This window comes from Crocuta crocuta, unplaced genomic scaffold, assembly GCF_008692635.1.
Source record: "Crocuta crocuta isolate KB4526 unplaced genomic scaffold, BGI_CrCroc_1.0 scaffold25, whole genome shotgun sequence".
Taxonomy (NCBI): Eukaryota; Metazoa; Chordata; class Mammalia; order Carnivora; family Hyaenidae; genus Crocuta; species Crocuta crocuta.
The window spans coordinates 16,082,203-16,104,880 of NW_027532015.1; the positions used below are offsets into that span (position 1 = coordinate 16,082,203).

Genomic DNA, 22,678 nt, shown 5'->3' on the forward strand with positions numbered 1-22,678 from the left:
ACAACTTGTCTAAATGCACACTTGTCATGTTTTGGTTTCAGAAGCTGTGGTCATTCATATGTTTGCAAATTATAGTCTAAGATTTCCCTTAATTTAGCCTGTTGGAATCCTTTAAAAGAGCTGGAACTTTTTTCCACAAACTTAAACTTTTTCCCTGTGGTTCAAGATAAAGCTAATCTTTCTAAGCAGTGTTAACAAATGAACACCAGAATTGTTAGTAGAGATTTCAAAAGCAAGAGAAAGTAGGAGTGAATGTGAGGTTTTTAGTGAAGTTGCAAGTATAACTAATGTGATTCTTTCCTGAGGCCTAGGGTGAAAGGTCATTGTTGAGCATATACAAGTGCCCTGAGAAGGAAAAATGAGTCTTTTTTGTCACAGTGTGCAAGAAGAAAATAGATTTACTACTCTTACATAAACTGCTATCTGTATATAATTTTTTGCCAGTTCCAAATTGAGTTGGATAGAATTGGTTTCATTTTTAGTAACTTGCAAGTTAACTTGTTCTTTGTCCTAATTATTTTTATCTATGTCATTGAAAGGAATGTTAAGTAGATCATAGTTTGGTTGATTAGATCACATTGCTTCTAGATAAACATGGCATAGTGCTGTAGATAATGATCCAAGAGCTAATGAACTAAGGTCAGTGTTTACTTGTGAAGGCATCCTCATTATCAAAGGGAGAATAAGTTATGCTAGGAGGCTTTGTTTCTACCTTATGTTTTTGAGTCCCTCACTAGATTGTAACCTTTTGTGATTAGTAGATCAATTTCTCATCTGCATCTTCTTTTTCTTTTCAACGTCAATGCCGAGTATGAGTTGTAGATTTTAGAAAATCAGGAATCTGTTGAATTAATGAATTAAAAACTTTGCTGAAGTGATTAAGAAAATGTAGACATTCAGAGCCATCTCCTTTAAGGATAGTATTTGATCAAAACATATGGTCTCTGTCCTTTTGGAAGAATGAGTTAGGGATAAACCTTTTTTTTATTAATACTACTATATCTCTAGGAACACATTTGGTGCCAAGTTTTACAAAATATCTCCTTTATGCCATCTGTTTTGGTAGGATTATATGGTTAAGGCTGTGGGCTGGAATTCAGTTATTTTACAGGATATTTTCTTCTTTTCTCAGTTTTTGGTAGACCCTTTTTCTCCTGGGACCTTCCAGGTCTGTATTTGTATGGTTTGGGTCTAGCTACTTATCATTTCCACCTTCATTGATTGTCCACTTAGCAGAGATCATTTTTGGTCTCCAAGGGTAAGGAATAAGAACAGCTTCTCTGCCCTTCTGACATTTTAGGATGTCAGTTGAGTTGGTTTAAACACTTTTTTTCTATCTCTGCTTTCTGTAGAGTAACTGAAGAAAATGGTCATAGTTTCCACACACCTCAAAAAGGACATCTTAGTGAAGAAACCAGCATTGCTTCTTCTGATGTTCTTGACACTGTTTCTAAATCAGTTCTTCCATCCCACACCATTCAAACATCAGAAGAGCAGAGTTCAGCACCAACACCAGTGAAAAAGGCTGGCAAGCTGAGGCAGCAAATAGACGTGAAGGCGGAACTGGAGAAGCGGCAAGGAGGGAAGCAGCTCCTCAACTTGGTAGTCATTGGTAATGCCCTTTGCTCCTCTGGGTGGTCAGTCACCTGTGCTTTGGCCCAGCAGCTGTCTGGTGGCAGCGTGCAGACTCACCCCCAGGCTGAGTTTCTGTATGGGTGTCACTGGACATAAGCAGGGAGGCATTGCATCGTAATGCTTGCTTGTCACCCCAGGTGACATTATGCCAAATTACCAAGGAGGTCATTAGACTTGCTTGTGGCATTTTCTTTTGTGAACGTTTTGAACATGGCATGTCTTATTGATAGTTTTAATTTCCAAAGTCAAGGAAACTCCCCCCTTCTCTAAAGAGATGCTCTTTCTCCCCCCTCCATTTATTTTAACTATCATTTGATAAAAATTGGTACTTACAACTCTAAACACACTCATGAACATATTACATATGGATACATACATACATACATATGTATGTATACATACATACATAGGATTACATATTCATGCAATGCCTCTATGTGGACGACATCTGGAAAATGTACCTAGTATTAATCCTGAATCAATTTTCCTTAGGTCATGTTGATGCTGGGAAAAGTACTCTGATGGGCCATATGCTTTATCTTCTGGGTAATGTAAACAAAAGAACTATGCATAAATATGAACAGGAGTCTAAAAAGGCTGGCAAAGCTTCGTTTGCATATGCATGGGTCTTGGATGAGACTGGCGAAGAAAGGGAAAGGTAGTCACTATATTTCAAAATTTTCAGTTTGAAATGATATATATAATCTTTTAAATAAGTATGCAATATGTGTTGAATATGTGTGAAACAGACCATGAAATATTTTAGAAACTCTTTTAGTTATCAGGGAAGTATTTTTATGATAGCTTTCATCGTATCTATATACATTTCCTACTCTTCCAAATTCTATGAGAATAGTTTAAGAGAATGTTTATCAAAGAATTTAAAAAACAAACACAAAAAATTCAGTAAAAACTCTTAGCTAATTACTCTGTGAGAGAAGTTTCAGTTGTCACTTCCCTCAGTGTATGTCACATTGACTTGATTTTGAATTAAAATTGTGAATAAGACTTTTAATTTTATATCAGGTGACTTTAAGGAAAGATAACTTTTTGTAGTACACTGTCTTCTGTCTTGAATTAAAATGACCCTAAATTTAAATTATTTGACTCAATTCATCTTTATACTTTCTATGTTTTTATGAGATAGAGTTAACAAACAAGCAATTAAACCTATCTCCTACTATATAGGTTTAATCTAGTCAGTTACTCCTATATTTGTTACTGTGCTCCATGCTAATTCTACAGGAGATGGAGGTACTCATAGACCTCTGGTCAGAGTACTTCTTTGAGCAAGTCTTTTTAGAGTAGTGATATTTATCAGGTTACAGCTGCCAGGGATGAAAGGGCACAATGGCACCTTTGTCAGGAAAGAAAGAGGACACCTAATAATTAAGTGAAATGGCGGGTATATCGACTATGTCAAAATAGTGATTAAAGACTTTGAAGTCCTCTGAAGGTCCTAAATCAACAAAAATTATTACATGTTCCTTATCTTCCTTCTGAATATTAGACAATATATTTGCATTTTCATACTTTGAAAAAGTGTATTTAGTTTTTTGGAGTTTTGAATAGTATACACTGTAATATGTAAGGCAATTCGTAATAAAGGGAGTCACAATATTCCTTAGCTCTTCTGATAAACAGAATTTTATATTATGGTGGGTTTTTTTCCCTTGTAGGTATCTTTTTTATTCTATATAGGGTCACAAGCTTGTTTTCCAACCTAATAAGAAAAAATTGGAAAACAGGGAAATTTTTGTATGATGTCAGTGTTAGAAGACTAAGTAATTTGCACCTATATATCAGTTTATGAAACATTATTAAAATATATAGCTCCTTAGTTGTCTGTTGCTCTGTATGATGCAGTTTTAGAATATTCTTTCATTCTGTATGTAGATAGCAGATGCTTTTAGATACATAATGAGAGTTTTAACTCACCACTGTATATTCCTTAAAAGCATTTCAAAAATACAGTGTGTTACATATCCCACCATGTTAAATATTTAAAAATCTTCTGTTCTGATCATCTGTTGAACAGAAATGAATTTTATACCCTTAGTGTGACAAATGCATACCAGAGCTGGCTCAAGAGTGTATTCTGCTCAAAGCAATCTATGGAGGAGCTCAGAATAAGTCTTGGTTTATCAGTATTCTAGGAAATTATTTGAGGATTATTAGAGAGAACTGAGCATCTTTTTTACCAAGTCAAATGGCCCCTGGTTTCAGATTAGACTAGAATGATCTGATCAAGGAGACCTACAGTTACCTTACTGCTATACTAGGGTGGACACATAATTTATTATAATTGTCAGAACACTTGGTAATAAAAGGGAGTGCTCATTCATTATTCTGAACTATTTGGGGCAAACCAGGATGAGTGATTACCCAGTTTATTGCCCCCCTGACTTCCCTTTCCTGACATCTGGAAAGACTCAGTACCTATATAGACCCTCCCTGGGCTTTCTTATAATCTGAACCTACCTTTTCATAGCTAAGAAGAGGCACTGTGTTGGTTTCCAAGAAGGATGAAATGAGATGTGAGGCAAACTACTATTTATCTCTCTTGATACTTAAAAAAATTGCTATCTTTGATATTTTCTTTTTTCTAAATGTGTACCATACTGACCTACCTACCTTGCAAATGAAAATTTTATAAATTTACAATTAGTGAATCATCTACATTAGAAAATGAGGAAAACTACCTCCTGATAGTGGTCATTCTTAACTTTATCTTTTCTCCTTTTCAGTATTTATTGTTTCATTTTCCAGAGATGTCCCCATTTATCTTTCTTTGTTCACAGTCTGCCTTGCCTCTTACCAGTAAAGGGGGAGGGGGTCTGGGAATGGGAAATATCCAGCATTTTGATTAAATTTTGCTGCATCCACAACCTTATTTTAAAGCTATACAAGTGTAATTCTATTATAGCAGAAATTCTAGTCCCAACTGATACCTTAATTAGTCAAAATAATAGACTAAGTAATAAAATTTACATTGTTACTTAGGAATTTAGTCTGTCATTTAGCCTGTGTTATTAAATAATTTAATCCAGAATAGCACTGATTATTTCTATAATGTATTCTAACCATCTTGTTTTCTTTAAGGGGAGTAACAATGGATGTTGGTATGACAAAGTTTGAGACCACAACCAAAGTGATTACACTGATGGACGCTCCAGGCCATAAGGATTTCATTCCAAATATGATTACGGGAGCAGCCCAGGTACAAGAGAGTTTCTGAATTAGAATACATGGGTTGTACATAAAATGTCCTGATGCTGATGTTATAATTCTCGATTGTAATTTTTAAAATACTGTAAATTAAAAATTTTTAACTTTAGGAAATTTTTGAAAAAAAAGACATACTGTATTTTTCTGACCTTATTGGCACTATGTAAAACCTTTTTTAATTATTATGTAGAAACAAAGGTATAAAAGCTGTGGGTTTCTTACAGTAAAAATAATGGTAAAGTGCTTAATGAGGTATAGCTTTATATCGTATTAATAAGTTGGAGTGAATATTTGAGTATCTGCCTTTTTACTGTAAAGATACAGTGAAGGGCTGTGTCTTTTTAAAGAGTTGATTCATGCAGAAGTAATGAAGCTTGGGAGTATTGCCCTGTGGTTTATTTACTTTTTTTTGTTTACTTATTTATTTTGAAAGAGAGAGAGAGAGAACGAACAGGGGAGGGGCAGAGAGAGAGTGGGACAGAGGATTTGAAGTGAGCTCTGTGCTGACAGCAGTTAGCCAGATGTGGGGCTCGAACTCATGTACCATGAGATCGTGACCTGAGCCAAAATCGGACAGTTAGGAGACTGAGCCACCCAGGCACCCCATTTACTTTTTTGTAGCATTAAACAACAATTGCAATTTATAGAATTACATGGTTCTTAAGGATACCGAAAAAAATCAAAGATAATATCTTTAAATAAATAATTAAAACAATGGGAATAGCTCTGCACATAGAGGACTGATTTTTTAATAATAGATGATTATTGAAAAATATGAATGAGTTCAGAAGTTTGCCTGTGTTACTGGACAAAAAGTGTTACTTAAGCAATTGGCCATTTTCTGAGTTCTTAACAGCTGTTTAAATGGAATGTTCATGTGAGCATTCGCCAATCTAAAAAGGATGTTATATGAATAAATTCGAATATATTAGAAGATAAGTGAGAAAATATTCTATTTTAGAAAGTTGAGATATAATTTCAGAATATTAATTTAAGGTCCATGGGCTGAACAAAGTAATGAAGATTGAAAAATAATAATTATTGCTCTGGATTGAATACCATATATGGGCTAGACACTGTATTAGGTGTTTTATATGCATTTAGTTTAATCCTTGCAATAAAAGTACACATTCTCCCTATTTTACTGTTTTTCTTAAACATTTAATTTTTTAAAAATATTTGTTTATTTTTGAGAGAGAGAGACAAAATGCAAATGAGGGAGGGGCAGAGAGAGAGGGCAACATGGAATCTGAAGCAGGCTCTGAGCTGTCAGCACAGAGCCCGATGCACAGCTCGAACTCATGAACTGTGAGATCATGACCTGAGGCCATCAGATGCTTAACTGACTGAGCCACCCAGTCACCCCTTAAAGATTTTATTTTTAAGTAATCTCTATACCCACCATGGTACTTGAAACCACAATCCTGGGACCAAGAGTTGTATGCTCTACCCGTGGGAGCCAGCCAGTTATCCCATCCCTATTTTACAGTAGTGTAGATCATGACCAAAGGATATGATATATTTTTCTCTTTACTAAAGCATACAGTGTATTTTTCTCTTTGTTTCATTATGTGTGTTTGCACACGCGCGTGTTTTCTTTTAATGAATACTTACTGAATGCCTACTGTGTGCCAAGCACTATGGTAGGCAATATAGGGATATGATGGACTGCAAAGCACATTTTGATAGTTTAAAAAGGGAAAGACAGACATCAAAACAAGCAGTTACAGTAAAATGTCTTTGAGTCCTAGAACCTTAGAATCCAGAATAATCATAATGATCATTTATTCCAACCTCCTAATAGAATTAAGATAGGAAGGGACATCAGAAATTATCTAACTGAATTCTCTTATCTGACAAATGAAGAAATAGGCTCAAAATATTAGGTAACTTAGTGTGCAAAATCCTGGGATAGGCTTTTAAAGATACAAAGAAAAATACAGGGTATACTGCCTGTCCTTGAGGAAATCACAGTGTAGGAAGGTAAACTTGGAAAGACAAAAGGCTAATACAAATGTATTACAAGAAGAATATAAGCAGTATACATGACAAGGAAAGATCTTTTTTTAGTGCTGGAAAGGCTTCCTTGAAAACATGTGGGTGTTTGAGCTCCCTGAAACAAGCTGCTGCATGAAAGAATAGGGGAATTGCCCTGAAATTTTTTGGAGATGGTAATAGAGTGAATTAGGAAGAATACTTATTGCCTTAGATATCTTAATGCACATTCAGTGCATTTCAAATTTTAACCTAAGAAAACAAATAAAACTTGATGGTTATTGGCAAAACCCGATTAGAAAGAGATTTACAATTATTGAGCCTAGGCTTTGGAAGGTCAGGGCTGGGTGCTACACTTACCCTCCAGTGTTTCTGTGAAGTAAGTAGAGTTTTTATTTTTCTTTTTTAAAAGTTTTTATCTACATTTCAGCTAGTTAACATACAGTGTAGTATTATTTTCAGGTGTACAATTTAGTGATTCAACATTTAATAGAAGTAAATTGACCCCTGACAAGATTAGATAATATTTGCCTGAGGTGAGACCTGTTAATGAGTACAAATGAGAGAAAGAGCTGGTTTGACACAAATAGCTCTGGTTTGTGGTCCTGAACAAGAATCCTTGTTCAAAGCACTGAGGAAATTACGGGTCCACATTTTAAGTCATGAAGGATTGGAAATGAATGCTGTACTTCTGAGGAGAAGAAAGGCAGAAGTAGTTGAGTAAGAATAATCCCCACCAAAGTGTGTAGATGATATTTCTAATTTAAATTAGAAATAAATAAAACATTTTTAAAAATATTTAAAAAGGAGCGCCTGCGTGGCTCAGTCGGTTAGGCGTCCTACTTTGGCTCAGGTCATGATTTTACGATTCGTGGGTTCAAATCCCATGTTGGGCTCTGTGCTGACAGCTAGCTCAGAGCCTGGAGCCTGCTTCAGATTCTGTATCTCCTTCTCTCTCTGACCCTCCCCTGCTCACGCTCTCTCTCTCTCTCTCCTTCTCTCTCAGAAATAAATAAAACATTAAAAAATTTTAAATTATAGGGGCGCCCGGGTGGCTTAGTCGGTTAAGCGTCCGACTTTCGCTCAGGTCATGATCTCGCGGTTCGTGGGTTCGAGCCCCGCATCGGGCTCTGTGCTGACTGCCAGCTCAGAGCCTGGAGCCTGTTTCAGTCTGTGACTCCCTCTTTCTCTGACCCTCCCCTGCTCACGGTGTCTCTCTCTCTCTCTCCTAGAAATAAATAAAAAACATTAAAAAACATTAAAAAAAATTTTAAATTATAAAGTTCTGTTTGGAGCAAAGTATCTGATAAATTTTTTACTTACTTTACAACCATTTTATTTCTCACTGTGGTGAGGATTATATGGCAGTGCATGTGAAATTCTTTAAAAACTGGGTAGCACAAACATCAAGTGTCACTGAGGAAACGACAAAGAGAAGCACTATTGTGGATGCTGTTCTGACCCAAAGGCCAGAGTGTTTCATGTGGATGGAGTATAAGAGGACCCTCGAGAGAGCCATCATCAAGTACCTGTCTGAGATAGCTCAGGAGGAGATTGCCAGAGTTAGGCAGTCTGTCCTGGATTAGACAAAGCCAGATTTCTGTTAGAACAGGTAAGCCTGCAAAGGGGAAAAAATGAAAGAGTATTCCTTTAAAGAATGTCCCGACAGTGCACCGACAGAAATAATTGATGATAATGGAAATGGAGGGACAGCTATGACTGCACAAACTTTTCTGCACATTTTCAACGACTACATCCATATGATGCAAGTGGAGACACAGAAAGAAGCATCACCACAAAAGAAGTGGGAACCTGTAAAACTAGTGTTAAAGCTAAAGAGGAAAAGGAACTAAGGCAAACGTTAGCTTTTTCCCTTCTTTTTTTGTGTGTAAATGGGGTATGAGAGGAAAAAATGGCTTTTACCTGATGCCCAGAATGCTCCAGAAAGGTTAGGAAAGTGTCAAGTGGAGGTTCTTTTTCTTGGCCGTAGAAGGTGAATATGCTATTTTTGGATAATTCATTTACTCAGTTTTTCATCATGATAAATAGTACTCTGATAAATATCTTTGTACATTCATAATTACTTCTCTAGGATAAATTCCTATAAGTGGAATTGACAGAAAGCAAAATATGTATAATTTTATGGCTCCTGATACTTAGGTGTGAAAACACCCTCCAGATTGTTTGTGTCCTTACACAGGCACTGAGTAGGAAGGCCTGTGTCACTGTACCCTGGCCTACAGTAATTTGCTCTGTCTTGTAAATCTGGCTTAATGTGATTTCTAGAAGTATGGAAGGAAAGAGTACATTGATGTATTTTTAATGTCTTTTTTTTTAAGTTTCTAGTGAATTTGAGGGTTTTTTTTTAAATTTTTTTTTAATGTTTTATTTATTTCTAGGAGAGAGAGAGAGAGACAGCATGAGCAGGGGAGGGTCAGAGAGAGAGGTAGTCACAGACTCCGAAACAGGCTCCAGGCTCTGAGCTGGCAGTCAGCACAGAGCCCGACGCGGGGCCCGAACCCACGAACCACGAGATCATGACCTAAGCGAAAGTCGGACTCTTGACCAACTAAGCCACCCAGGCACCCCTGAATTTGAGTTTTTTAATGATTCTTGGCCATTTATATTTCTTTAGCAAATTGCTTGTATCCTTTATCTAGTTCTTTACAGAGCTATCACAGCTGTGTCTTTTTTTCTTCCTTTTTTAGTAAAGGATTACTAATTATAATTTTTACCAGTATCTATCCCTGTTTACTTGTGTTTTAGTTGTGTTTATGTTTTTCCTCCTTTGTCTAGATATTTTAATTGTCATATAATCAAATGTGGGAATTTTTAGATTTTTTGTTATTATTTTTGGCCACATGCTAGTGTTTTTTTAATATTTAAGTTTTAATCCATAATCCTTTTGTTTGATTTGCTTTAGGGCTTCGTGTCAGGTTAGAGTCTGCCATTAAAATCTGACCACAATTAAAATAAAAATGAAATCTGACCACAGCTAATTGACTGACGTGTCCTTTGAATTAAAATATCATGACCCTATTTTTAATTTTGGTTATTTCTTCTTTCTTAGGCGGATGTAGCCGTTTTAGTTGTAGACGCCAGCAGGGGAGAGTTTGAAGCTGGATTTGAGACCGGGGGACAGACACGGGAACACGGGCTGTTGGTTCGTTCTCTTGGCGTAACGCAGCTTGCGGTTGCAGTTAACAAAATGGATCAGGTATTGGAAGCCGATTGAGAATTCATTCTAGATGTTAACTAAAATGTTATTCTGCCAGATTGGTGACCTCAGATGTGGCTAGTGTACATCTTATTAATCTGGTTACCATATTTTAAAAATATGCATGATCCTGATACTAAATAAATGAGATGCTAGCAGTTTTTAAGAAAGAAGATGTCTTCTCATTTTCAGAATTAATTTTAAAAACTTAAATTTTTAAAATTAACTTTTGGTTAAAATAATAGACAGTTTAGTATAAAGAAAACCAAAACAACCCCTATTTCCAACTCTTTTTTTTCCTGAAGTCTTTTAACTTTTTGTTTTGTGCATCCATCTAGTTTATTTTTGTAGTTGAAAATATTTTTCTTTGTAACATTGTATTATAATCTATTTTGCTATCTACATTTTAAAAAATCTGATAATGTTCTTATGCATGTTTCTAAGTAATTAATTTTTGTATAAAGAGGTTTTTATAGCTTTATTCTAGTCTATTTTAAAAATATACTATAACTTATTCAAATAATCTCCTACGTTTGAATATTTCCCTCTGTGTGTGTGTGTGTGTGTGTTTGTGTGTATTTAGTGTCGTGTAGTGTATTTAGAAATAGTTTGTTTTATGGAAATTTCTAAGGGCATGTGCATGTTTAAGACTTGCTATATATGATCAAAATGCCTTCAAGACAACCTCTAGTGTTTACTCATGGCATGTATGGTGTAGTCATTATCCCAAACTCTTATCAACACTGCTGTTATTAAATGATTGTTTTCCATTTGATATGACAGACATGTTTTCTTAACTTACTCTTCAGTAAATGTTAATAATATTTAAACATATTTTGTATATCTATTAACCATTTATGTTTTTATTTTGGGAATTGTTTATATAATTTGCTTATTTTTGAAACTTTTTTCTTACTGGTTTTTAAGTATAATTTACTTATTAAAGATAATAATCCTTTATCTTGTCTTAGATACTTTTCTCAGTTATTTTCCTTTTCAAGTTATTTATGGTGCCTTTTTGATTTGACATATATTCAAGTTTGTGAATATATATTTTGTATTCTTTCTTAATGCTTAGGTATTTTCTTGCCCTGGAGTCAGATACTTGATTCACCTTCAATTTTCTACATATCTCTTTTACAGTATTATTATTACACATACTTTTTATTTTTCCCCAGTGTTTTAGTATGAAATTTTCAAATATTAAGATTAGGAAAAAGAAACAGTAAAAGTGGAATGTGTTTTACAATAAATACCATATTATACCCACTACTTAAGATTCTTCTATTTACTTGATCTCATCTTTGTCTATCTACCCCATGTCCATCTATTAGTTCATTTTATTTTGATAAGAATTTCCAAGTAAGTTACACACGTTGTTACACTTACCCCTAAATACTATAGCATGCATAATGTTAGATAAAGTTCATATAACATACACATTCTTAGTCTAGTTGGCTTGAGGGGTGTGCATCAGTAATTTTATTTTACATCAGCAGTTGGTCTGAGCATAACTTAATAAATTATTCACTGTCTCCCCAAATTTGAAATCTCTTCTAGCATATACAAAAAATTATATATGTCTTGCAGGTTGTTTCTAGGCTTTTTATTATAGGAAAAGTTATTCGTAGATCGTATTAATGGTAAGATCTGATACTCTAAGTTTAAATTTTAATAGAGTTCATATTTAGTAGATTTTATATTTATAATTTATACTCTTAATTTTTTTATATTTTATTGCAGAAATGTAAATTTTATTTATAGCATAGTTTAAAAAATTGAATCTTTATCAGGTTAATTGGCAACAAGAAAGGTTTCAAGAGATTACTGGAAAACTTGGGCACTTTCTTAAGCAAGCAGGTTTTAAGGTAAGATAATTTTAAATTTATTTGGTTACCTTAAGTCTCATCTTACAGATATAGGAGAAAACACTAATACTTTTGTGTTCTTATCTTGTTAAGTATGTTCAATTTTAATGTTTGTTTTTATTTCTGCCTGGTTTCATATGTATCTTATATTCTTAGGATTACTTCACCTTAGAAAATTACACATATTTTATAAATTGGCTTGGATTTGACATAAATAAAAGACTTTTCTCCAGCTATTACATTAGGTGGATAGGTTTGGGGGGGGAGTCTCAGAGGAATAGAAACCATATTTCCACTGCAGTGGAAACTAGTAGAGAGGAATTTCTCTAGCAAAACGTGAAATATACCTGTGTGCCCAACAGAAGTGCTTGACTGTTTTGGAACAAATTTGTAAGTTTCCCACAAAAATCAAAAAAGTTGAAAACTGTTGGATCCATAACTTCAAGGGAGTAGTTCTGTGATTTCTATTACTAAATGTTTATTTTGAGAGAGAAGGAGCCAGTGCAAGCAGCGGAGGGGCAGAGAGAGAGGGAGAAAGAATCCCAAGCAGGCTGCGCACTGTCAGCACAGAGCCCATCGCAGGGCTTGACCCCACAAACCGAGAGATAAGACCTGAGCCAAAGTCAGGAGTCAAGACATTTAACTGACTGAGCCACTCACTGGCCCCTCTGTTACTTTTTAAAAAGTACGTTGTTGCTTTTACAAATTTGTTGCAGCATGGTAATGGTAAACCTTTTAACTTTTTGAAAACAGTGTTATATTAAGTTTCATGTATTCAATCTTTTTTAATAGGAGAGTGATGTAGCTTTTATCCCTACAAGTGGTCTCAGTGGTGAAAATCTAATCACAAGATCTCAATCAAGTGAACTCACAAAATGGTATAAAGGACTATGTTTATTAGAACAAATTGGTAAGAATTTAATGCGTTATAAGCTTGATGTTGTTATTTAGAGTTCTGGATGGGAGACAGTGATGAATGTGAAAAAGCGTAGAATTTATAGTCAGAAGAGCTAGAGTAGTAGTTTTGAAATCCTCTTCAGTATTTAAACTACTACTCTATTTCCCTTATTTAATTACTGAGGCTCGTGCCTACCTAACCCATAGACTGCCATTGACATTAAATGAGATATTGGGTATGGAAACATTTTATAAACCACAAAGTATTATGTGAATGAGAGTCAATTTGCCATTAGTAAGTATAAAAGAAAATTATTTTCTGGGCGACATGGGATGATAATGGGCTGATTGGACCTGAGTCAAGAGTTACTTTTAAATTAAAGCTTGGTTTTTGCCATTTTTTCCCAGATTCCTTCAAGCCTCCTCAGAGATCTGTTGATAAGCCTTTTAGATTATGCGTATCTGATGTTTTCAAAGGTAAGTAAGTGCTGCCTCCCCGGTGCTTCTCCAGTACCATCCTGCTTTTCCATTTTCCCCTGACCTCTTTTCTTAGACGAAATCACTGTTTTGTCTTCATATTCCCCCTTCTTTATGCCAACGCAAGGATCATGGCCCAATTAATCTTGAAGTCCATAGTTCTAGTTATTTAACTTCCCTCCCCAGAAGTATCTTCAGTTTACTTCAGCTTACATCATTTCCCCAGGTCATATCCTCTTCCAGGTGTAAACCCCTTATCCTTTATCTTTCTAGTCCCATGGTTTTTTTTCCTCTCATTAGATCTTTTTAGTTTCTGTGTCCTTCAACCAAACCAGATTGTTCACGAATTCTTAACCGATGGAGAGTCGTTGTTACCACTGTGTCTTTCTCTTTACTTGCCCATTCGTACCCATCTGTACCAGAGTCTAGGTCCAGTCAGGAGAAAGATACCATACATAGCTAAAAAGAGAAGTTTAATATAAAGAATTATGCTAAAAGAGTGACTATAAGATGTAAGGAAACTCTACACGGCAGCAGAGGGCTAGGGAAGAGGACGCAGGGAAGGACAAACTTAGAAAGCCATGTGGGAGACGGTGTTGTATTAAATACGTACCCAAGAGTACATCCAATTTAATGTGTACAAAACCCTGTTTAGAAAACTATAAAATAGAGACGGAATAAAAGATGTTAATAAATAAAAGGCTATAACGTATTTCTTGGAATAATCAATACAGTAAAGATGTCAGTGGTCTCCCAAATCTCCATTAGCACGAACCAGGCATTGCCCAATGGATGTGGAGCTGAGCATCAATAAATTGCTAACTGATGGGCTCACCCGTCACGTACCTTAAGATGTCCTTCTGTGTTCTCAGTATCCTCTGTCAGTGCATTGTTCGGTCAGTATTATAATTGTTTCTGTGCTTTTTACTGAACCTAGATTGTGAAGTCCTTAAGGGCAGGTACTATCTCTTCTATATCTGCAGGACCTAGCTCAATGCACACTAGTGCCTGACACATATATGTGCTTAATAATTGTTTAGTAAAAGAATAAATGAAGGTGCTTCCCAAAAAATCATTCAGTGAAATTGAAATGAATCATTATTATTACTAGTAGAAGAAGTACAGTCATGCTTTTTAAAATGCCTGTTAACTCTTTAAAATACAAAATACAAAAATAATGTTTTGAATAACAGTGTTTGCTAACTCTACCTTTTTACCTCCTGTTCTCTCTCTCTCCTCAGGCTGCTTCCTGGCTTCCGCCTACACTACTCCCCCTCAGCACGTTCCCACCGAGGTCACCAAATGACCCTTTGGTTGCCACAGTCCATACACATTTTTCAATCCTATCTTACTATCACCGTACTTGAATTTGGCATTACTTCTGAAGCTGGTAGCCATATCCGCCTTGAAACTTTTCTCCTTTGGTTTCTGTGACCCACTTTTTCCTCCTGTCCTGTCCATTTCTCTGACCTCTCTGACCTCTGTATCTTCTCTGTGGGCTCCTCTTTTTCTGACTCTTAACTGGTGTTCTGCTTCAGCCTTTTTCTTACTCGACATGCTGTTTTCAGACAGACATCCGTGACTCATCCACCTCCTGTGTCTTGATGCTTCCCAAGTCAGTATCTCCAGCCCAAGCCTGTTCTCACTCTCCTGATACGTATGCTAACTGCTGCTGGACATCTCCACAGGGCGTGTGCTCCCAGGGTCCCATTCTCATGGGATTTGATGTGATTGATGCCCCTGGATGCCCCCGACTCCAGCTGTATGTCCAGTAGGCACTTCAAATCCACCAAAGCTAAAATGGGCCTTGTTCCTTAATTTCCCATCTCACATTTAATGCACCATCATCTTAGACGTCCCCTTTTTGCCATCATCCCTCATCTACCTCCTCACCTTAAATCTAGCATAACTTCTTCCCACATTCTTGAGTTTGCTTCCAGTCTGTAGTCAGTCCCCCCTCCTCTCTAACACAGAAATACCATCATGTCACTTCTCTGTTCACATTTCTTTACTGGCTTCCTGTTCCTTAACTGAGGATGAAATTCAAGCCCTGAGTATGATTTATAAGGCCTCTTTAATGTTTGCCCTTCACCTACCCCCGTTGCCTCATGTCTTGCCTTCCTCTCTGTATTCCATGTGGTCCCATAAACATTCCCTGTAAATGACACATGGGTCTTCGCACATCTCACATTTGGTTATGACTCTGCCTTTGCTTATATAGTATCCTGGGTCAGCGGTGTTTTCCTTCTTCCCCTACCCATATACACAAGTACCTTATGAACTCTTGTTCTTTCTCCTTCTGAGTGCCCAGCTAAAGGCAGCCATTCCCCTTCATCATGAATTCTTCAGTTGTACCTCTTTCTGTTCTCATTGTACATTCTAAGTTATACTTGTCTCTGGACAGTGTAATTGTTTTTGTGTTTCTCTTCACTAGAGTAAACCACTTTACAGGTAGGGGCTTATATTTTCATCTCTTTATTCCTAGAGGTTAGCACATGGCTTGGTACTTGGTAAACACTAACTAAATATTTGAAAGAGGAATGAATCTCCCTTTTTGTAACATGAATATTTTTATTTGTAAGAAGATCTAGAGTAGAATGTGGTATGCCATATTTCGTAGATATGTTAAAAGTTCTGAATGATCATTGCTTAATGTTCATTGAACTATTAGTTTTATATAACTACGAGGGAACTGAACATAGCTAACAGCGTGAGTCGTGAGATAACGTGGCTACATGAATTGTAAGATTTGGGCATATTTTGCAGATCAAGGATCTGGATTTTGTGTAACTGGTAAAATTGAAGCTGGTTATATCCAGACTGGTGACCGACTACTAGCAATGCCTCCTAATGAAACTTGTACTGCAAAAGGTATTCCTCTGCAAGATTCTTGTGCTGAAAACCTTTAAGTTGAGACAGCAGATTTTTTAAAGTAGTTTAGTTATTAACTCCTAAGTAAATAACCTCTTAGTGAAATTGTAACTGACTGTCAAAATGATACTAACTGTTGAAGATAAAAATGTGAAAACATTAAACGATTTTTTCTGTTGTGACTATGTGTGTATAAATGTACATAGAACATTCTAACTGTGGTAGCATTTCTTTTTTTTTTTTTCTGACACTGATTCTAAAAGCCTGGTTAGGATCTAACCAGATGCATAGACACCTGACAGATACATTGAAAATAGTATTCACCGGCAGAAATTAAATCTAACCCCATCCTGGCACTAAACAGTCAGTAACAAAGCAGACTGCTTGCTATATACTGAGTTGTTTTGAAATATGTATTTCAGAATTACTATAAGTTAACAGTTTAATCATGTTTATACCAAAAAAAAAATGGTTTTTTGCAGAAAGACCTAAGAAAATAAGATGCAAATGCAGAGAATCCTCATGTTAAAAAGAGAAATTGAACTAACGTGCCAGAATTACTGCTTCCCACATGTAATATATGACCTTTCATACTGACCAATAACTATTTTTATTTTCTAATCTTTTGACCTTACAAGTGTACTTGTTGTTCTGAATTCTGCTTAGAAGTTTATAATTCTGTACTTACCTTAAACCTTAATCTAGTTTCCAACTAAGCTTCCAACTTCAACATAGACCTCACTGTTCAGTTTTATACTTCAAAGTAACAAGTTGTAATAATTTTAAGCTACAGTATACTGGGAATGTTACAGGTTTTGAAATTTCAATACTTTTCCTCTGTTACTCTTATTTATAGTTTATATCCAGTTATACCTGACTGGTTGATAAATTTGAATGGACATTTAAAAAAATTAATTTGCTTACTTTAAAAGCAGATTTCTTAGAGTCTAAGTAATTAATGAATATCTGTTTTGGTAACAGAATTTAGAACAAATTTAAAGATGAAGCCAAAGTTATTTCCATTTTGCTTTTCTCTTTCTGCTGGCTTAGGGATCATGAAAATTCTGTTTAGATAAAAAGTAATGCATGCTTTTTAAAAATGAATCATTTTCCATTGATCTATTATTTGCGAGGTCAGACCTCTTACTGTTTTTCAAAGTGATCAAAAGCAACAACGCTTTTGAAATACTAATTTCTTTGTAGGGTAATGAGGTTTTTAGAGAATAGGAATTTTTAAAATAATCAATAGACATGACTTAAAACTAAAACCATGGTCCTAAAATTGTCATGGACCTAACAGACTGGCTCTTTTGTGACCTCTAGTATCATAATTTACCTCTGGAAGTCCCACATTCTTTCCCTCTCTTCTTCCTGTCTCTTCCCCACCAGAAAAGCTCTTTATCTTTAATCTTAATCTTTTAAGCTGTATCAGAAGTACCTGAGTACTTATTTTTGAGAGAGAGACAGAGTGCAAGCAGGGGAGGGGCAGAGAGAGAGGGAGACACAGAATCCGAAGCAGGCTCCAGGCTTGAGCTGTCAACACGGAGTCCGATGCAGCGCTCGAAATCAGGAACTGTGAGATCAGATCATGACCTGATCTGAAATCGGATGCTTAACTGACTGAGCTACCCAGGCGCCTCTCAGTCCTCAATGTCTAACTCTGTTGCTTTTGCTTGATTTAGTTAATTGTTCAGTGCACCCTTCTATCTCAACAATTCTATCAGTAACCAGTAGCATCTCCTAAAAGAGAGAAGTGACTAAATCTGCTACCAAGAAATGGTTTTCATTTTATTAACACATCGAGTTTATGGAGTGTTAAAAAAGTACTTCTTTGTGTGATGTCTATCCAATGAAGAAGGTCCTTAAGAAGATTAGTATTATATATAGTACAGTGTAACATATTCGGAGGAAGAAAATCAGATTATAGATTGCCCCTACTAAATCTTAAATTGCTAATTGAACTTCTAGTATAAAACTCTTCAAAATCTTATGCTAAAGGCAATCTCTGTTGAATGTAAGTAGCCAGCTCCTTCCTTCAGTTCCGCATTTCATAGCAAATATCAGATATGACCACTTTGTTTGCATTTAAAAACTAAATTTAATTAGTTGAAAATTTAACAAACATTCCTGAATACCACAATTGTTAACAGTTTTTGGAGTCAAGAACCTCTGATGCCGTGATGAAAGTTATGGCTCCTCTTAGATTAATGCAGATGTATACATACATAAACTTTTAAATATAACTATTGGTTGTCTCAGAGCTCTTAAAGTTCTCCTTGAACTCATAAAAAGTCTAAAAGAAACTTACTTCAGAGTTTCTTAAGAGTATGCTACATGGGAAAAAATAAGTATTTTGAGAAAGATATGGGTGAGTTATAATTGACTAAAAACATGTCCATCAAGAACTTTCATAGCAGACTACAAACTGTCTTCATCAGAAGGTTCAAGTTCTAGTGGAAGGGAACTTAGCCCATTAATTTGCCCCATAGAATCAGAAAATATGAGATAACCTTTTAATAGCTTTTGAATAAAGTAACTGAGTGATGTCCTTTGTAATTGTTCTCCAGGATTATCCCTAGGTAGTAAGGTATATAGAGACACCTGGGATCATTTTTAAAAAATTTTTTTTAATGTTTTATTTATTTCTGAGAGAGAGAGAGACAGCATGAGCAGGGGAGGGTCAGAAAGAGAGGGAGGCACAGAATCTGAAACAGTCTCCAGGCTTTGAGCTGGCTGTCAGCACAGAGCCTGACGCGGGGCTCAAATCCATCAACCGTGAGATCATGGCCTGAGCCGAAGTCGGACGCTTAACCAACCGAGCCACCCAGGCGCCCCTCCCTGGGATCATTTTTAAATTAAATATCCTTACACTTTTCATGTAACCGGTTAGCATTGTGGGTATCTCTCTCTGCTCTCTGGGAAGCATTTCTTGTGAGCCAGGAATAGTGAAGGGGCCTGTCAGGAGCGCCATCTGACTGAGCACTGATGCCCCAAGGGTTACTCAGAGAATAAAATACTACTGTACACCTTCCCTAGTCTTATATTTTATGTTATTAAGTAATTTGAACTACAGTATTATGCATGCATCTGTTAATATAAGAGAACGAATTGAATGGGGGCATGTTTAATGATTATACCAGTTGTATAAATGAGTTTTAACTTGATTAAATAAGCAGACATCAGCCTTTTTTTGGACAAATACAAGTCACCTTATGTTTAGGGTGGTGTTCTAGAAGAGTCAAGTCTAGAGGAAGTGTGTTTCCTCAACGCTCACAGTTACACTTCTCATTCTCAACCCATTCATATTGAAAATGATGAGTAGTGACTGATGAGGCATAAATCAGCCAGGCCCTCTTGGTTGTTATGGTTTGATATCGAGGTGTTTCACTGTATGCTTTGGTTCTTACTCATTTCCAGGAATCACTCTGCACGATGAACCCGTCGATTGGGCGGCAGCAGGTGATCATGTTAGTCTTACGCTGGTTGGCATGGATATCATCAAGATCAAGTAAGTGAGAAAATGAGTTTAAGCGACCATTGTTTTGGATGTAGGACCTCAAAACATAAATTTTGCAACTCACGCCCTGAACTGAAAGAATGAGTATTAATTTCGAATTTCATTTGGCCAAAAATAGGCACTTGTAGAAATGTAAGAAAGATGAGCAAAATCTGTTTAAAACTGAAATTAGTACATGTCAGCACGTGTACTTGACGTGTTCTTGGAGTGAAAGCTGTAACGTATGAAAAGGGTGGAAGGTTAGTAATGGTATAAAACTTTGCCTTAACCCAGAAGGGAGTATTTAGAAAAAGCCCCCAATTTACTTGATTGTTTTACTTTGTTAATGGTTTTAGAGAAGCTCCTATTGGATGTATATATTATTTGTCCTCAAGTACCTTCTCTCTTTCTCTCTCTCTCTCTCTCTCTTTGTTCCGTTGCAGTGTTGGCTGCATATTCTGTGGCCCCAAAGAACCCATCAAAGCTTGCACTCGTTTCAGAGCTCGGATCCTCATCTTTAATATTGAAATTCCTATCACTAAAGGATTTCCTGTAAGTTTCAAAATGTTTGTTGCTGTTTTCAAAAATTCAAAGTAACTTCATCTTAAAAAGTGTAGCTTAATTTACAAGCGAGTAATGCTATTATAGTTATTTTCAACTAACCACCTAATACCCTAATCCAGGAAAACATGAAATTGGACTTTGACAGTCATTTGTATTTTTTCATTTTGGTCCTTGAGCCTGGAGATTTTTTCAGAGAGGCATTAAGAAGACATTTTACTGTGTTCTAAGGTTACCTGACTAATCTTAGATTATGTCTTTGGGTTCTGGTTTTAATACACTTATTTATAGTGTTTCTGATTATTAAAGTAGTATATTGTTAAAGAAAACTTTGGAAAACACATAGAAAATAAGAGTACTCTGTAATTGCATAATACATAAATATCTCCACATTTTACATTTTAGTGTATTTTTATGTGTGCAGGTTGTCCAGCCGTTGATTTTTATGAGTATATTCTGGGGATGCATGACACGGGGTTAGCTTTAATTGGGCTAAAGCAGCACATTTAGATCCTCCAGGCCGTAAGGTTAGTTTGTAGGTTATCGTTTGCCAGCATCATGTGAATACACACGTTTATGAGAAGGAGAAGAATTCTTATGCTCCAGTGTTACTTAGCCACAAGATACACTGCCTGTGAATCGCATGGGTTTCTTCTTTTATGTGTAATTTTTGTTTCAGATGTTGGGGCCATCCTGTTTAGAGTTTGATACTTTGCTTTTGCCACTTAACAAATGAGGTTTTCCCTATTAGACTTTTTTTTCCCTTGGTCAACTCATATAGTACAGATTTCAACAATAAAAACTATTTCTCAGTGGAATTAAATGGCTTGCCTTTGAAAATATAAACAGATCCTTTTCAGCAATTGATGCACCTTTGAGGTGAAAGTAAGACAGTAGTAGTAATTGACCTTTAAATTTAATTTAGTTAGCGATCGTGTTTTAGAGGTTGGGAATAAATTTATTAGCTTATTTAAATTCATTTTATACTTATACACCTTTGAAATAACCACGTGCTTTGATTATAATTCTTTGTAATTGTTTCTATGTAAATTTGGTCACATAAAAAGTATAAGATACTGTTCAAGAATTTTAGCGTTAATCATATTCCATTTCTCCCAGATGCTAAAAAAAGAATACAATTTTCTCTCCAAAAAACGTTTTTAGTTGAAAATATTTAATTTTTAAATATTCAGAATCCTTCTTTAAAAGGCAAGAAACCACAGCTTAATCGCTATGAATGAATGGCACTCGTTCTTAGAAAGCAGTATGTCCAGTGGAGAGAAACTGGAGCGGTGGGTGACTGCGCGTTTTTACTCATGCAGCAGTAGTTGTTGCCATTGGAGAGGTAGAAAGGGCAAGAGGTCAGTAGTTACTTTGAATAGTAATACTGTCTTCCTGTCTACTGTAGTTTCTTAAAAATAAGTATGAATTGAAAGTTTGTCAGCGTTCCTTTATGAGATTACACCCGCGTATATTGATTCACGAATACGAGGACGAAATTTGTTTCAGAAGAAAACAGTCATGTTTTGCCATTTAATCTACCCCTTGTGGGATGAAGCCTTCAGTTTTTGTTTGTTGGTTTATTTATTTTAGTTTTAAACCAAGAAAAGGCTTCCCAAGTGATTAAAATTTTGCTATTTAGGGACTCACTTCTCAACACTACATAAATGTATTGGTGTCTCTTAGTTTGTATGGTAAACTCTATTTAAGAAGAAAAATAGAAGAATGGGCTAGACGCTAACTAAATTCATGCTTTTTTTGTTGTAAAATATTTGGTAACATAAAATTTACCATTTTAATCATTTTTAAGTGTGCAGTTCAGTGGCATTTAGTACACTCGCGTTATTGTGCGGCCCTGAACACCACCATCTCCACAACTTTTTCCTCATCCCTTACTGACCCTCTGTACCCACTAGACAATAACTCCCTGCTACCCCTTCCCCTTTTCCTTGGTGACCGCTGTTCTACTTTCTTTCTTTATGAATTTGCCTACCCAAGTCCCTCGTGTAAGTGGATTCATACAATTTTGTCCTTTTGTGTCTGACTTACTTCATTTAGCATAATGTTTTCTGAGTTCATCAATATTATAACACATTGTCAGAATTTCATTTCTTTTTAAGGTTGAATAGCATTCTATTGTATGTGTATGCCATGTATCTATCGTTTATCCATTCATGCTTTGATGGACATTGAGGTTGTTTCCATCTTTTGGCAGTTGTGAATAATGCTTCTTTGAACATTGGCATACAAGTATCTGTTTGAGCCCCCTTTTTTTTTTTTCCTTCAGTTTTTTTGAGTGTATACCTAGGAGTGGAATTGCTGGGTCACGTGGTAATTCAGTGTTTCACTTGTTGAAGAACCACCAAACTGTTTTCCACAGTGGCTGTGCCATTTTTTACATTCATTCTAGCAGTGTACAAGTGTTCTCTTTTC

At 35.8% G+C, this 22,678-nt stretch overlaps 1 protein-coding gene across 1 annotated transcript in view; it reads left to right on the forward strand.

Annotated features, from left to right (window-relative positions):
* Positions 1-22,678, forward strand: part of HBS1L (HBS1 like translational GTPase) — an 88,451-nt gene that overhangs the window by 55,863 nt on the left and 9,910 nt on the right. Inside the window, exons 6-15 of the mRNA XM_077776143.1 lie at positions 1,353-1,612; positions 2,128-2,293; positions 4,738-4,855; positions 9,929-10,075; positions 11,869-11,943; positions 12,736-12,853; positions 13,249-13,317; positions 16,084-16,188; positions 19,606-19,696; positions 20,128-20,236. Of these exons, the coding sequence (XP_077632269.1) occupies positions 1,353-1,612; positions 2,128-2,293; positions 4,738-4,855; positions 9,929-10,075; positions 11,869-11,943; positions 12,736-12,853; positions 13,249-13,317; positions 16,084-16,188; positions 19,606-19,696; positions 20,128-20,236 (1,258 nt within the window). The remainder of the gene's footprint in view (positions 1-1,352; positions 1,613-2,127; positions 2,294-4,737; positions 4,856-9,928; positions 10,076-11,868; positions 11,944-12,735; positions 12,854-13,248; positions 13,318-16,083; positions 16,189-19,605; positions 19,697-20,127; positions 20,237-22,678) is intronic.